Source organism: Schistocerca cancellata, chromosome 4 (assembly GCF_023864275.1).
Source record: "Schistocerca cancellata isolate TAMUIC-IGC-003103 chromosome 4, iqSchCanc2.1, whole genome shotgun sequence".
NCBI classification, from domain to species: Eukaryota; Metazoa; Arthropoda; class Insecta; order Orthoptera; family Acrididae; genus Schistocerca; species Schistocerca cancellata.
Window position 1 is genome coordinate 806,932,984 of NC_064629.1, and position 18,089 is coordinate 806,951,072.

General features: G+C 42.7%; 1 protein-coding gene across 1 annotated transcript in view; it reads right to left on the reverse strand.

Moving 5' to 3' along the window:
- Nucleotides 1–615: 615 nt before the first annotated feature.
- LOC126184443 (nose resistant to fluoxetine protein 6-like) overlaps nucleotides 616–18,089 on the reverse strand; it is a 223,761-nt gene continuing 206,287 nt past the window's right edge. Inside the window, exons 14-16 of the mRNA XM_049926833.1 lie at nucleotides 13,789–13,960; nucleotides 10,190–10,332; nucleotides 616–1,173 (exon numbers count right to left, since the gene is read on the reverse strand). Coding sequence (XP_049782790.1) covers nucleotides 1,045–1,173; nucleotides 10,190–10,332; nucleotides 13,789–13,960 — 444 coding nt within the window. The 3' untranslated portion in view covers nucleotides 616–1,044. The remainder of the gene's footprint in view (nucleotides 1,174–10,189; nucleotides 10,333–13,788; nucleotides 13,961–18,089) is intronic.

Consider the following 18,089-nt stretch of genomic DNA (forward strand, 5'->3'; position numbering starts at 1 on the left):
GCCAAATAGAAATACACAGTATGTAACGTGCGTTCCATATCGCCAGGTGGAAGTGATGGTGTCGTCATCCATCCAGTATATATTGTCACTAAAATAAATGACTTTTTTGCTGACGGAAGTCATCACATGCACAAGAATGTCTATTACTTGAATTTAATGCTCATCATCTTCAAGGAGAGCTCTCATAAAGTGCTTGTGGCGCACACGATAACGACAGTTGGTTGTTTTGTTCCGACAGCACCTCTGTCTTCAGTGTACAGTGATCTAATTAGCTAATGGGAACCTCCAATAATGATGGTTAAAGTAGGATTCATGTCTAGTATTTCCGGAAATAAATTCAGCATCTTATCCTAAATCGCATTCCCTAGAGAGAGGTCGTAACACCTGATTTACGATAAACGTGGCGAGGAAAATTAGTATCATCGGTTTCCGGCCAGAGAGAAGCCGCAACTTGAAACATCATCAACGTTATCAAAACATTGTCATGGTCAAAACTAATACTCACACTTACATACAAAGTATACGCCGCTTATGAGGAACGATGTTCAAGGATTCTTTAAAAACAAATTATGAACACAAAGAAATCAGCTTATATTTCTAACCATATCAGTTCCATTGTATACTCGTAAAAATACTTAGTATTTTTAAACATATTATATACATCACACATCCACTGAAATATAGTATTCAGATTGTAAACGAAGTATATTTTGGTATCAGTCCTAAATGATAAGGGCTTTGGTGCGCGTCCAGAGACTTGCAGAAGTCCTACTGGGTTTCTGCCGTCCTTCTCCAGCAAAGAATTCCGTGAAATATTCATTGTCTGTTGAGAAGTACGCTGAGAAACAAACTCTCGAATGGCAAGTATGAATGAACGTAATGAAGTCGTCTATCTATGTAGGTATGGTCCAGCGGCTTTTTCTTCAAACCACATCCGCAAAATTTCTGATTCTCTCGTAGTTTCAGACCAACGCTCCAGGACCATTAAACACCGCCCTTTAGAGGCGATTTCATCCAAACCCACTTTCTGCTGACTATGGAACATCATTTTTTTATGTTCTTCTTCAGCGGATGCACTACATTAAGCACAGCTATCACTGGTGCTTCGAATGTCATTGACACCAAAAACGACAACAAGTAGGAACAGGTAAAGTAGCCGAAGATCACCATTATCTGCAAAAAAATGAAAGTAGTTTCAAATTAAAAAACAGAATCGACGTTTGTTCAGTATCTGCATGTAAATAACTATACAACAAGATTACTAAAGCTTTCTCAGCTTTGTTGGTGGGTTTCAAGTTTTTAGGCGAGGAGTCGATACCATTTTGTGCACATGTGTCATACTGTTTCTCTCTCTCTCTCTCTGTCACACACACACACACACACACACACACACACACACACACACACACACACACACACCATCCAAAATATTTACATTTTTACAATAAACGTAAAACGTAAAAAAACTCCGTGAAAAATGTGTATTTAAAACTATACAAGTAGAACTTGTAATGAATTGAAGTAAGACAATTTGATGGAATTTTAAAAACTTCACAAGCAGGCTATTTCTGTAACAGAAACAGCTAGACATCATGATGTTTGAGCTGCTATGATGGTGGTGACTCAGTATTAAAATGATCGTGCTTAAGATTGTGATAACAGGATGATTGCTATAATGAGACCCTGAAGGAACGCTAAGAGGCTCTTGAAGATGACTGGGAGAAGGCGAGGGGCAGTAGCAGGAGAAACGGGTACACCCTAAGGTAATGTTAGGATGGGGAATTGCTGACTGTGGATGGTATCTCGGGACAGTTTCGTGGATGTTAAATAGAAGTTGGTTGAAATATCGGTGACAGTGAATGTAAAAGACATGAGGGTCATGGAAGGAAGGATATGGGTATAGTTGTGCAACGGACTACGTAGATTAGGGATACTGTGTAGAATATAGGGTACAGGGATTGGTTTTTTCGGTTATGCACTGTGTTATGAGGTGCTCTAGGCAGAGAACAAAGTGTGTAAAATGGATAAGTTGGTATTAGATGCGAAATGGGGAAGATAGACGGATGCGGAAAGTGAGGCGGAGTGTATGTATCGAAGGGATTTCAAGAGATTTATAAAAATTGGCCCAAGTGTGTGTGTATGGGGGGGGGGGGGGAGCGCGGATGAAACTCCTGGTAACATTGGCATAGGTCAGGTGAGGATGGAAGGGATGAGGGATTTATAGTTAATGATAATGATAGATGGATGCAGAGCTCTTTCTTCGTGACGGTAAGGAGGTGTACACTAAAGGTCAGTTTTTTATGAAAGGTTTCTCATAAGTATCTAGTTGTGTTAATAAGATGGAAAATGGAAATGAGCGTTTGGCGTCATTGGCCGGGAGGCCCCTTACGGGGCAGGTCCGGCCGCCTTGGTGCAGGTCTTATTACAGTCGACGCCACATTGGGCGACCTGCGCGCCGGATGGGGATGGAATGATGACAATTAGTACAACAACACCCAGTCCCTGAGCGGAGAAAATCCTCGACCCACCCGGGAATCGAACTCGGGCCCGCAGTGCGGCAATCCGTCACGCTGACCACTCAGTTATCGTGGCGGACTATTAATAAGATGAAAGGGTTAGTTGAAGTTGGAAAAACGAAAATTGCGTTTTCAAAATCTTATAGAGTAATATGACCGAAGATGGTGGCTTGAGTTTACTTGGAGTTTCCATTTATTACACCATTTGTTGAAGACATTCAGCTGGCACTGGAGGGAGACATGAGAGATGTGAAGGGTAGTTAGGTAAGCAGTGTCCTCAACATGCTGAAGAAGAAAGGAAGCGGTTAGGGATTCAGAGATATCAGCAGTGTATTGAATATGTATTGCACAGTCTTATGTTAGCGCGCTGCCTTGTTTCCTGACAGTACCAGGAGGCTTAGTTGCTGCCACATGCCAATTTATAGCCGAATTCGACTCTGCCGCCCTGTTCACTTATTAACGGGCACTTCGTTTCTTGAAACCATGCTATTACTCCATGAAAGGCACGCATCTCTTTGCTATTTTTCGGCTCTGATGGATGAGATGACCGATGAAGTCTTAATAAATGACTGCACCACAAGGTTTTACTCCTACATGTATACTCCGCAAGATACATTGCAGTATGTGCCAGAGAGTACTATGGTAGCAAAACAAGTGTTCCCTTTTAGGCGGTTCATGCGTGGAAAGAATGACTCTCGGGAAGTCCCCATATGAGATCCTGTCAGAGTCATGTCTCAGATATTTGTAGGAAGACGTAATATCTTGTCTCACCCTGTTTGGAATGTACGCTCTGAAAATTTTAACAGATACTTGCCCATGATCAGCTATGGATTTCTTTTGGCGTCTGCCATTGAAGGATGAATCTTCGCGACGCTCTCGCATTTACTTTATCCAATCTGCAACAAAACTCGCCGCTCTACATGGAATCATTTCTATCTCTTGTATTAAGCCTACCTGACAAATGCTTCAGACTCACATGCAATACTCTACAATCGTTCGAACTTGTGTGTTGTAAGATCCCTCTTTCGTGGATGAAAGTTATTTCCTTAGTATTATTCCAGTGGATTTCCGCTTGTCATCTGCTTTTTCTATAACTAGTTCTATTCGTACATAGCAGTTTTACTTTAGGTCGTCGAGACGCATACGGCCTTGATATTTATATATGTTACGGTTGTTGCTGTTCAGTGACTGATTGTCAGTAGCGCTATCGAGCAGTAATGGGTCTTTCTGCTTGTTTACGCGCAATACGCGCATTTGTTTATGTTTGGGGCCAATTGTCAGTCCAATCACCAAATGTCGGTCTTCTTGGGGTCTTCCTGCATTTCGCTAGAATTTTCTGGCGTTGTAGCTTCCCTATACATAACAGTATCTTTCGTGAACAACTTTACGAAATTTGCGACTTGATCCGCTACAGTATTTGTATACAATGACGAAGAAAAATCGCAACACCAAGAAGGAGTTGCGCGATGTAAACGAAAGTTGGTAGGCGTGGTTTTAAACCTGAAGGATGATATCTGTTCAAATTTCGCTGTAAGAGTGGTGCTAGTACAGCCACTATCAGGATGAAAATCAAGTTTGCTTTAAATACACGCTATAATGGTCGTGAGCGTTAGTTACCTTTGAGACTGGACGAGGTGAGTTGATTTCAGTCAAGAATGCCTTTAAGGCAACAAAGACGCCATTATCAGTACCTCACTGAGTTTGAAAGAGGGCGTGTAATAGGGCTACAAGAAGATGGATGCTCCTTCTGCGATACTGCAGGAAGACGTGGCGTTATGTAGCCATTTTACACCACTGCTGACCGCAGTGATCACGAGAATGTATGGTCGAAAGAAGACCCGGCTCAGGACGGCCGCGTGGCACTATCAAGAGGCAAGGTCATCGTGTTCGGTCTATGGCTCTGAAGCATACTACTGCATCTGTAGCAACAATTCGACCAATAATTGGCACCACAGTGACACAAAGACCTGTTACAAATCGGTCCCCTGGAGGACACCTCCGAGCCAGACGCCCTGTAGGTGCGTTCCACTGACCAAAAACCATCACCATTTGCGACTTAAGTTGTGTCAAGCGAAAGCGTATTGGGGGGCAGGGTGGAGGTCTGTTGTGTTTTCTGATGGACGTCGGTTCTGAATTGATGCAAGTGATGGCTGTGTGTTGGTTAGGAGGCCAGCTGAAGTCCTCCGACCAATCTGTTTGCGTGCTTGACACACTGGACCTGCACCTGAAGTTATGATCTGGGATGCTATTTCTTATGATAGGAGGAGCATTCTCAAGGTTATCCCATGCACCCCGATTGCAAATTTGAACATCAATCTAGTGATTCGACCTGTTGTGCTGCCATTTATGAACAGCATCCCAGGGGGTGTTTTCCAACAGGATAACGTTCGCCCACATATCGCTGTTGTAACCCAACATGCTCTAAAGAGTATCGACAATTTGTCTTGACCTGCTAGATCACTAAATCTGTATCTAATCGAGCACATATGGCACATCATCCGACGGCAACTCCAGCGTCATCCACAACCTGCGTCCCTGTATTGACCGACCAAGTGCAACAGGCGTGGAGCTCCATCTCATAAACTGACATCCGCCACCTGTAAAACAGAATGCATGCAATTTGTATGCTTGCATTCAACATTACCAGCATTTCACATTTGCTGTGGCTTATTTGTTTCATATGGCCCTGAGCACTATGGGATCTAACATCTGAGGTTATCAGTCCCCTAGAACTTAGAAATACTTAAACCTAACTAACCTAAGGACATCACACACATCCATGCCCGAGGCAGGATTCGAACCTGCGACCGTAGCGGTCACGCGGTTCCAGACTGAAGCGCCTAGAACCGCAGTAGCTTAATTCGCGCTATCAATGTTAACCACTTAAACAAAATACCTAGCCGAATGTATTCCTTGAAATTTCATTTCTCTACATTAATTATTTTTTGGTATTGCGATGTTTTCCGTCAGTGTGTATAGTCAACAGTAACAGCACTATGTCACTGCCTTGGTGTGCCCTGGAAGTTAGTTCTGAATTTGATCTTTTAGTCGTGTTAAGAAAGATGTGTTTAGATTTTTCTGCTAGGAAGTCCTGAATTAAATTACGTATCTCATCCTATATGACGTAAGTTAGTATTTCGTTCAATAAGCACAGAGCACAACTATATCGAATGCCTTCAGGGGGTCAAGGAGTACGGCATCGACACGAGTGCCATTTACTTCCTTCGACATCTCATGAACGAGTAGAGCGAGTTGAGGTTCCTTTAGATTGGAACGTCCATCTCTATTCATATTTTCAAATTTCATGTTTTGATACTCTCCATAGTTATTTGTACTTTACTGTAGAGATAAGAAAAATTTCGCCTTTTGCATGTGTATGTTTTATTTGTGTACCAAACATGTTTCAATACATGCTAGGCATCATCAGTGACCTATAATACAAAGAAAATTATTTAACTATACCTCTTTTGATCTGTTGTGGTTCTTGGCAGCTCGTTTACATCTGATTCCATAATTATGATATTCTAAATTTCATGAGCCCACACCTTTGGTGTTGCTCTTGCTATACCAATTTCGATAGACTCTTTAATTAGCGTGTTCTAAGATCCTTGAACCCATAAAACGATAGTGTTCTTATTACACCTAATTTTCGTGACTATATTTCAGATAGTTTCCGGTGACGGCCGACTTACTTAGTTATTTCAGTCGCATGTGTCAGATAAAATAGGCTTGTGAACTTGGCCCCTAAAACTGAAAATATAACATCATGACAGTCTATAGTATTACATATACAGCGCGATCAAAATTCATTGCCCAAACTGACACATATGATGACCGAGACAGTAAAAAATATTTCGTTAAGCAAACAGGTGTCAAAATGCATATTGAGTGAGCACTAAGCATGCGTAAGTACGTCCGTGGCGAAGGAAATAAACAAAAAGTACCGTCTTCTAACACTGTTGCACCAGAGTTGATTTGAGGTACGAAGAATTGAGAAATCTTGACGTTCGCATTGGGCCAGTAAAATGCATGTAGCGCTATAGTGCCTGCTTGACGGTCACAGTCTATAGGGTTATTCAGCAGACCCTACCGATGCTGTCGTTTTATGCAACCCCGCAATGTTGTATCTGGCCTTCAAAAATCACTTGCGAAATTTACATGTTTTGTCGGTCGCTACGCGCAAACTACTAGTGCTACAGAAAAAAATGAACAGGACCTTTTTATAGGAAATTTAATGTATTTAAATTTTGTACTCGGATGTGGTTTTGCTAGAAGCCGTAGGTTTCGAGTTATTCTAGAAGATGTACAAAAGTGACCTTCAAACGCACCCCCATTCCCACTCTAAGCCCCCACCGGTCAGGATTTCTAGTATGTTGTTCATGGCACTCTCTTCTAGCACTGTACAAATATTTGCCACTGCCCCAATTATTTTCCACATTCGACCTTTTACAGTCTTAATTGACTGGCCTTATTACCCCACGGCTTAGTCGAGCACATACAAATTATAAAACTGACGTTTCTGTAAATTTTACCTAACAATTTTGCCTAACAGTGTACGAGTAAAATAACAGTTACATCGTTGTATTCGACAGGCCTTCTGACTACGAAATGACTGTGCTTGTAAGGGTTAAGTTTGGGTCGAATAGTCAACGTGATTAGTGAGAGCGTAACGTTTACAAAAGTCGTTTTTCTTTCATTGCTCTCAAGGGCACATTTAAATTAGTAATGTTAACTAAATAGCGGACTATGGTAGTGGCGTAATAGCTCAATCGATAGAGACCAAAATAAGTCAAATATAGGGAATTGTTCGTGTAGTCCTAAATTTTTGTACAGTGGTAGCACTGAGTGCTACGAACAACATACTAGAAATCGTGACTGGTTAGGAAGGAGCAATGTGTTGGAGATGCGTTTGAAGGTCACTTTCGTATGTTTCGGTCGAATAACTCGAAAACCATGGCTAACAGTGAAAACGTATCCCGGTACAAAATTAAACTAAATGAAATTTTGAATAAAAATGTCCTATTCATTTTTTCCTGTAGGATTAATAGTTCGCGCGTAGCGAGCGAGAGAACACAAAAATCTTGCGCGTGGTTTTTGAGGGTCTGATATAACTCTGCGGGTTGTATATAACGACATCGGTAGGGGCAGCAGTATGATATGTGGCGCCACAAATGGCCTGCAAGAGCACTGGATCTTAACCCACTAGTTTTATTCTTCTAGGGCTACACGAAAACTGTGCACTCAGAAGAGAAATTAGTTGCAAGAATTCATGCAGCGGACATACACATGATAACTTGGGGCTCCGTAAACAAGGTGTCTACCATATTCCACGCAAATTCGGTATGGGTACGTTGGGAAGACTGTGCGGACAGTCGCAGGAAGGTGCCAGGAACACAGAAGACATTGAGCTCAAGCAAACAACAAAACCTACGGTTGGGGAACAGTGCATGCAATGTGAACAAACGAAAGTGCTAAGACAGACTTGGTCATTTTGGGACTGTGTTCTAAAGGAGGTTGTTGAAATACGAGTGGCCGACGGTCTGGTCAACAGAGACAGAGGGTCCGCCGCTCGTGGTCTCGCGGTAGCGTTCTCGCTTCCCGAGCACGGGGTCCCGGGTTCGATTCCCGGCGGGGTCAGGGATTTTCACCTGCCTCGAGATGACTGGGTGTTTGTGTTGTCCTCATCATTTCATCATCATCCAGGAAAGTGGCGAAATTGGACTGAGCAAAGGTTGGGAAATTGTACGGGCGCTGATAACCACGCAGTTGAGCGCCCCACAAACCAAACATCATCATCATCATCAAACAGAGACAGTGGCATCACTTTGAGTAAAACGTGCTACCCAGTCCTCAGTCAACTGAAGTCACAACGTCGGCCGAGAGCGATTTTCTCTTCCGACGAGGTGGCAGAAGCACTGAGGTATCAGAGTTAACGCCCGGCGTCCATCGATCGCGTCCCCCTACCACTCCATGCGGTGCGGCGTGCGGCCGGGTACTGAGAGAAAGGGTGGGGAGCGATAAGAGTATAAAGGAGACGATATGTAGACGTTCTACGGATATCATCTGAAGATGACAAGGTACGCTGTCGAAATATCATGTTACTTATGCGACGGTACCTCGCTGGACACTCGAGAGCAATACAAACATTTAATATGGTTTGAATCTCGATCACAACCAGTGACCTCAGATACTCTGTGTGGTGTCACCGCCAGACACCACACTTGCTAGGTGGTAGCTTTAAATCGACCGCGGTCCATTAGTACATGTCGGACACGCGTGTCGCCACTGTCAGTAATTGCAGACCGAGCGCCACCACACGGCAGGTCTAGAGAGACGTACTAGGACTCGTCCCAGTTGTACGACGACTTTGCTAGCGACTACACTGACGAAGCCTTTCTCTCATTTGCCGAGGGACAGTTAGAATAGCCTTCAGCTAAGTCCATGGCTACGACCTAGCAAGGCGCCATTAACCATTCTAGAGAGAGTCTCACTTGTATCATCAAGAATGCTGTATACAAATGATGGATTAAAGTTAAGTATTCCAGCAGCTACGTACTTTTCTTTATAGCATTCATTACGTATCCTGTTTCAGACTTAAGCAAGCCTGCGTGAATTAAACGCGTGCCTTTCGGTTACCCGTCACTGTGGACTGGCTGTCTTGTCAGTCCACTACACTCTGTACTCACTCAACATCCATTTTTGACTCTTGATAGCTTTTCGAATTATATTTTTTGTTGTCTCTGTCATGAAATCTGTCAGTCTGAGCATTGAATTTTTAAACTCCTGCTGGCCGGTGTGGCCGAGCGGTTCTAGGCTCTTCGGTCTGGATCGCGAGACCGCTACAGTCGCAGGTTCGAATCCTGCCTCGGGCATGGATGTGTGTGATGTCCTTAGGTTAGTTAGGTTTAAGTAGTTCTAAGTTTTAGGGGACTGATGACCTCAGATGTTAAGTCCTATAGTGCTCGGAGCCATTTGAGCCATTTTTTAAACACCTGTGTAGAGAACAGCATCAGAAATGTGTGGTGGTAAGTTCCTATGGGACCAAACTGCTGAGGTCATCGATCCCTAGGCTTTTCCTAAGCGTACGTTAGTTTAAGTTAAAGTCTAATTGAAACTAACATCCCGGGTTCGATTCCCGGCGGGGTCAGGGATTTTCTCTGCCTCGTGATGGCTGAGTGTTGTGTGCTGTCCTTAGGTTAGTTAGGTTTAAGTAGTTCTAAGTTCTAGGGGACTTATGACCACAGCAGTTGAGTCCCATAGTGCTCAGAGCCATTTGAACCATTTCAAACTAACATAGCCCGCATCTCGTGGTAGTGCGGTAGCGTTCTCGCTTCCCACGCCCGGGTTCCCGGGTTCGATTCCCGGCGGGGTCAGGGATTTTCTCTGCCTCGTGATGGCTGGGTGTTGTGTGCTGTCCTTAGGTTGGTTAGGTTTAAGTAGCTCTAAGTTCTAGGGGACTGATGACCATAGATGGTAAGTCCCATAGAGCTCAGAGCCATTTTTGAAACTAACATACGCTAAGGACAACACACACACCCATGCCCGAGGGAGGACTCGAACCTCCGACGGAGGAAGCCGTGCGAACCGTGGCAAGGTGCCTCGGACCACGCGGCTACCCCACGTGGCTCAGATATGTTAGTAGTTAATGGTAAGACTACAGGCGGTGTACGGACCACGGTGTCTCGAGAGAGGTGGAGCGGCGCGTCGATGTGCATGATGACGGACAGCATGATGACGGGGTGCAGCAGGTACGCGCAGTAGGTGAGCCGGCTCAGCGGCACCAGCATCCGCTGCGACAGCACCGTGTTCACCACTCCTGCAAGCACAAGCAATAACCAAGCTGAGCCTCTAGCAGCAGGGGGTAGCATCTATCAATCAGGCACAGCTGTATATCTGGTCTTGTGTCTATATGGCTCCTCTTCTGCTACTGATACAATGAGATTCAGATTTTTTTCTATACTCAGAATTTGGATGATGCAGCTAAGAGTAGGGAACTGTGATTCAGTAACATAAAAAAAAGATACTCATAGCTAACACATCCAAACCAGGCGCAACCAGAATAATACTGTAACAGACTTACAATTACACTGACTGAAATGTGTTACACCACGAAACAGTTGTGCGACATTTAAACTTTCTGAAGATTTTCATCACATAAATGAAATGATTAGACTGTCATTCCATTCGGCACTGGTGTCTGTCATCAACATGATTACGAAGTGTAAAGCCGATGGGCACAAACAGTCATTTGCGTTCGTTGTGACACGGAAGTGAGCAGCCTCAGAATGTCTTATTGAGGATTTGTTGTCGTGCCTGAAACACATACTGTGGCGGTCCATCAAGATTACTGACTGGAGGCTTCCCACTCATTCCAGATATGCTCTATGCGAAGTAAATCGGGTGATAGGGCAAGCCTATCAAGGTTCTGTTCATACTTCGAGGCGCTTGAGCACTAAAATGCAGTGTGGGGTCTTGCATTATCCTGATGGAATGTACACTTTGGTACACTGGTCGCGAAGGGTACGATACCAGAGTTTATCATTCTTGGAAATGTAATTCTCCGCCTTGTTAGCCATTTTATTGTATAAATTTTACTACTCCACATGTTTCGTCTTTAAACTACTGGCAACTATTCAGCCTCCCAGTCTTGTTTTCATATCCAGTACCTCCACACACCACCATTCCAGGAACTGGAGAAGTATAGGTGTCGAGAATCGCTGTTTCTTATAACCTTTCACCAGACCATATACGGACACTCTGGCGTCGATCTGACAACCACAAATAGAAGCGACATTCGTCGCTGAACACCACAGAGTGCCACCTAACGTCGTAGTCGACGCTGGATCTACACAACGCAAGTGTCTGTTGTCTGCGGTGTGACGTCAGCGGCAAACAACACATGGCATTTCGATATCTCAACCTAGCTTCTAGTAGTATGTTCTATACGGTTCGTACTGACACTGCCTGTAACCTTTGGATGTATTTCATTTGTTGTCACCTGTCTATTCGCCAGAGCCAGTCCAACAGACCTACGATCTTCTCGTGGTGCTGTCCTTCTCAAAGGACCCGTATATGCTCGTCTTGTCACACTACTGTCCCGACTCCATCTCGTCACCACTCGTTCTGCAGCAATTGCATACTGATTCTCCCACGGTCCTCATACCAAATATTAGACCTTTCTCAGAGTCCGAAAGGTGGTGATAAGCTGCACGTGCACGTCCTTTGGACATTCTGTGTTGCGATCTCCAACTAAAAATTTCCAATAACGTTAGACACACGGAACAGTTATCGTGTTCACATATACCATTCTTTGTTTGTTGTTGTGGTCTTCAGTCCTGAGACTGGTTTGATGCAGCTCTCCATGCTACTCTATCCTGTGCAAGCTTCTTCATCTCCCAGTACCTACTGCAACCTACATCCTTCTGAATCTGCTTAGTGTATTGATCTCTTGGTCTCCCTCTACGATTTTTACCCTCCACGCTGCCCTCCAATGCTAAATTTGTGATCCCTCGATGCCTCAGAACATGTCCTACCAACCGATCCCTTCTTCTAGTCAAGTTGTGCCACAAACTTCTCTTCTCCCCAATCCTATTCAATACCTCCTCATTAGTTACGTGGTCTACCCACCTTATCTTCAGCATTCTTCTGTAGCACCACATTTCGAAAGCTTCTATTCTCTTCTTGTCCAAACTAGTTATCGTCCATGTCTCACTTCCATACATGGCTACACTCCATACAAATACTTTCAGAAACGACTTCCTGACACCTAAATCTATATTCGATGTTAACAAATTTCTCTTCTTGAGAAACGCTTTCCTTGCCATTGCCAGTCTACATTTTATATCCTCTCTACTTCGACCATCATCGGTTATTTTACTCCCTAAGTAGCAAAACTCCTTTACTACTTTAAGTGTCTCATTTCCTAATCTAATTCCCTCAGCATCACCCGACTTAATTTGACTACATTCCATTATCCTCGTTTTGCTTTGGTTGATGTTCATCTTATATCCTCCTTTCAAGACACGGTCCATTCCGTTCAACTGCTCTTCCAAGTCCTTTGCTGTCTCTGACAGAATTACAATGTCATCGGCGAACCTCAAAGTTTTTACTTCTTCTCCATGAATTTTAATACCTACTCCAAATTTTTCTTTTGTTTCCTTTACTGCTTGCTCAATATACAGATTGAATAACATCGGGGAGAGGCTACAACCCTGTCTCACTCCTTTCCCAACCACTGCTTCCCTTTCATGCCCCTCGACTCTTATAACTGCCATCTGGTTTCTGTACAAATTGTAAATAGCCTTTCGCTCCCTGTATTTTACCCCTGCCACCTTCAGAATTTGAAAGAGAGTATTCCAGTCAACATTGTCAAAAGCTTTCTCTAAGTCTACAAATGCTAGAAACGTAGGTTTTCCTTTTCTTAATCTTTCTTCCAAGATAAGTCGTAAGGTCAGTATTGCCTCACGTGTTCCAACATTTCTACGGAATCCAAACTGATCTTCCCCGAGGTCGGCTTCTACCAGTTTTTCCATTCGTCTGTAAAGAATTCGCGTTAGTATTTTGCAGCTGTGACTTATTAAACTGATAGTTCGGTAACTTTCACATCTGTCAACACCTGCTTTCTTTGGGATTGGAATTATTATATTCTTCTTAAAGTCTGAGGGTATTTCACCTGTCTCATACATCGTGCTCACCAGATGGTAGAGTTTTGTCATGACTGGCTCTCCTGAGGCCATCAGTAGTTCTAATGGAATGTTGTCTACTCCCGGGGCCTTGTTTTGACTCAGGTCTTTCAGTGCTCTGTCAAACTCTTCACGCAGTATCTTATCTCCCATTTCATCTTCATCTACATCCTCTTCCATTTCCATAATATTGTCCTGAAGTACATCGCCCTTGTATAAACCCTCTATATACTCCTTCCACCTTTCTGCTTTCCCTTCTTTGCTTAGAACTGGGTTGCCATCTGAGCTCTTGATATTCATACAAGTGGTTCTCTTCTCTCCAAAGGTCTCTTTAATTTTCCTGTAGGCAGTATCTATCTTTATCTGTAGTAATTGTTCTATTGTGTAATGAAAACAAGCTCGCATAAGGATGAAATTTTAATCAACATATCCAATAGGCAAGGAAACACGAAAATCTGGACTATGTGTTTGGTAGCGTTCTGTAAGAGTGTTCACGGTGTAACACTTTCCACTTTCGTCAGTGTAGTTCACATCGGAAAGCTCAGCTCTTACTCGGGTTATGCAATATGAGCACAGTGGGTGAAACTGACCTCCGTGGCCGGTGCAGCAGGCGATGGCGACCCAGGCGAGTGCAAGCGCCCACGCAGTGTGGCCCAGCGCCACGTAGGCGGCCGACGCCCCCGCACTCAGCTCTCCGTACAGTCCGTGCACCAGCCAGAACGTCACCGCCATGCTCAGCGCCCAGCCCGCCGCCACCGCCACCTGCAAGGGGTAACAGGAACTACACCTACTGTCAAAACAACTGGAGATTCTCCAGAAAATGAACAAAAAGCGACCTTTATTTCTCGCTTCTTTAAAAGCTATCGCACTTACTGAACATTTTAACATAAAAGAAAAAATGTTTAACACGAAACACGAAGTACCGGTGAGGCTGTGGTCTGGACAAAATACAAAGTAATTTCATTTCCTTATTCTCCTTTGACACGTTACGAAGATTATTTAACCTGGACAAAACTTCTTCTCCGACGAACAAATACACCTGGTTTTTGCAGTCGTAACGTCACTCAGATTTATTGGCTCACCTGCTTTTCCTTAATCGGAACAAAGCAAACAACGGTTAATAATGCTGATATATTAAGCTTGTCTTTCGATACTGCCATTGTCAAAACAAAGACAGACATAAAATCAAACTGAGAGCCCCCAATCATGGTGGGGCACTTGTACTTCAATTATTTTCACTTACTGATATGCACTTTAGTATGGTTACTCGTTTCGGCGTTACGCACCTTCAGATCTGTTACAGCAAAAAAGACGAAAAATTACAACTAACGACTGCATCACAAAAAAACATAATCTACACATATCACTAAATTTAAGTCTCACGCTGCGTTTCTCTGTGTGCATGTGAAGGCCAATCTTAGGAACTACTGTAGGGATTTTGACACGGTTTTCACTGATTGTCTGATTCACGAGAAATGTTTTCGTGTATAAGTAATTACCGCTAAGTCAGACCAGAGAGCCCATACTCTCTCTACGTCAGACAAGCTGTCCGAACGTATTTAGTGCCACCCATGTGAAGCCAGGACAGGTCGCCAGTAAACTGCACATTCATATTTGTATGGCCTCTACAAGAACAATGCAGAATGCACAGTGTACCAACATGCATATTTTTCCCACTGCTCGATACAAAATGTATCCTGTCATTAGTTTTTCTGCATAGCATGTACACGTCAAAATTTTAAAGTTCTGCAGATGGGCAGTATTGTCGTATTTACATAATCAGGCAAACACAAGGAATTGGCGTGCGTAAGATGGCTAACACCGAAACAGGCAGTCATAATAAAGGGCATATGAGATCGATAACTGAAAATAATTGTACTAAAATTGTAAAAACACTTGAGAGTCAGTTTTAGATTATGGTGACGGTTGTGTCGAAGTCGGTGAATCGTGTGTCGAAATCAGTACACTTTCTGACAAAATCGTTTTTTTCCCTTGTTTCTTTGTGTTTTTAAATACAGGTACTGTAACTCTTCTTTTACGCGCAGGAAAGTTTCTACGTTATTGGACTGTCCTACAGTATAAATGTACAAATTTCTTGTAGTCAGTGACGTGTGTACAGCTCCGATTACGACAGGCGAAGACATTCAAGAGATTACTCAGAACAAAAAATCGCGTAGACGTGGGCGACGACAACGATGAAATCGACATTAAAGATCCTGCCTCCACTACATCAGAAATGTAGAACTCCATGAAAAGTGTGCAAAACTATTTAGATACTTATTCTAACGGCGAGAACGAATATAAAGACGGACTATATCGAACAATTTGATGAAAATCTGATACTGAAGAAGACAAAAATGTTGAAATGTGTGTGAAATCTTATGGGATTGCTAAGGTCATCAGTCCCTAAGCTTACACACTACTTAACCTAAATTATCCTAAGGACAAACACAAACACCCGTGCCGGAGGGAGGACTCGAACCTCCACCGGGACCAGCCGCACTGAAGAAGACACTACAAGTACGAATAAGAGACTGTAGATGCAAAAAACAGTACATTTTATTAAACTTTCTATGTTCAGTGTATACCTACAACAGAAAATTTCAGTAAGAAATTGAACTGCTGCACAGTACTCTGAAGTCAGAGAAGAGAGTGTTTTTTTTTTTTCTTTTTATTATTTTTATTTTTCCCGCATGCGTCGTTTAACAGAATTCTTTTAGCATTAAATATATTTATGTCCTCTAAATTTTTGTTAAAATTTTCTCACTGTATTATTTATTGGGAAGAAACAGTTTCTTGTTGGTTTCATCATCTTTTTCAAATCTGGTGCAATAGTCCATCTAAAAAATTACATTGGCTTATTGGACTGGACATATGTACTTTATTTATTGCAGAAGACTATGATTTTCGTTGTTTTGTAGCGGACAGTTTGCTCTACGTAGCGTTTTGTTCTCGAAGATTTTTGTATGACTGGTGCAGTGTGTTACGTAAAGTACCTTAGTTTTTGTGTTTCTCGAGTGTTGTTGCAGTCAGATGTGTTCGGTGTTTCTTCAGTAGAATAACTACAAAACTGACAGGAATGTTTAAGAAGCGCACAAACAAAGGTAACAGGTCTTATCTCAGATATTAAATTGATGTCAAACTCACGTGTTTGAATATGACTTAGAAACTGTGAGTGCTATTTCTGCCTAGAACACTGCAGTGGAACAGAGAAACTAGACTTCTGTGTTTATGAGAAGTTAAGTGTAGAAAATGACGTGTATATTAATACAGTTGTAGAGTTCGTCACTTTGGCTCATGTTCTAAGGGAACAAGTGAGCTGTTCTGTATTTGGTTATGTAGTAACACTGTCTGAAAAAATATTGGCAGGTAAAGAAGTTTGAAAAGGAAAATGGATACGTTGAAGTTAGATACAAAGGGAGTTACTGAAGTTAGGTGGCAGGAGGAACTGGACTTCTGGTCAGGCGAATACAGAATTATAAATACAAAATTAAACAGGGGTAATACAGGATAGGTTTAATAATGAATAACAAAACAGGAACACGGGTAAGCTACTATGAACAGCATAGTGAACGCATTATTGTAGGTAAGATAGACACGAAGTCCATACCCACCACAGTAGTACAAGTTTATATGCCAACTAGCTCTGCAGATGATGCGAAGATTGAGGAAATGTATGATGAAATAAAAGAAATTATTCAGATAGTTAAGGGAAACGAAAATTTATTAGTCGTGGGGAATTCGATAGTAGGAAAAGGAAGCGAGGGAAAAGTATGGCTCTGAGCACTATGGGACTTAACAGCTGATGTCATCAGTCCCATAGAACTTAGAACTACTTAAACCTAACTAACCTAAGAACATAACACACATCAATGCCCGAGGCAGGATTCGAACCAGCGAGCGTAGCGGTTGCGCAGTTCCAGACTGAAGCGCCTAGAACCGCTCGGTCACTCCGGCCAAGGGAAAAGTAGTTGGTGAATATGAACTGGGGGAAAGGAACGAAAGAGGAAGCCGCCTTGTAGAATTTTGCACAGAGAATAATTTAATCATAGCCAATACTTGGTTTAAGAATCGTGAAAGAAGATATGGAGACACCGGAAGGCTTCATATTAATTATATAATAGTAAGACAAAGATTTCGGAACCAAGTTTCAAATTGTAAGAGATTTCCAGGAGCCGATGTGCACTCTGACCACAATTTATTGGTTATGATCTGTAGATTACATCTGAAGAAATTGCAAAAAAGTAGGAATTTAAGGAGATGGGACCTGGATAGACTGAAAGAACCAGAGGTTGTAGAGTGTTTCAGAGGGAGCATTAGAGAACGATTGACAAGCATGGGGGAAAGAAATACAGTAGAAGAATGGGTAGCTTTGATAATTGAAATAGTGAAGGCAGCACACGATCAAGTAGGTAACAAGATGAGGGCCAATAGAAAGCTTTGGGTAACACAAGAGATACTTAATTTAACTGGTGAAAGGAGAAAATGCAAAAATGCAGTAAATGAATCAGGCGAAAGTGAATACAAACGTCTAAAAAATGTGATTGACAGGAAGTGCAAAATGGCTAAGAAGGAATGGCTAGAAGACAAATGTAAGGATTTAGAAGCATATACCACTAGGAGAAAGATAGATAAGGCCTACAGGAAAATTAAAGAGACTTTTGCAGAAAAGAGAACCACCTGTATGAATATCAAGAGCTCAGGTGGAAAATCAGTCCTTAGAAAAGTGGAAGGAGTATATAGAGGGTCTGTGCAGGGGAGATGTACTTGAGGTCAATATCATGGAAATGGAAGAGGACGTAGATGAAAATGAGATGAGAGATATGACACTTCGTGAAGAATTTGACAGAGCACTGAAAGACCTCAGTCGAAACAAGCCCCCGGGAATAGA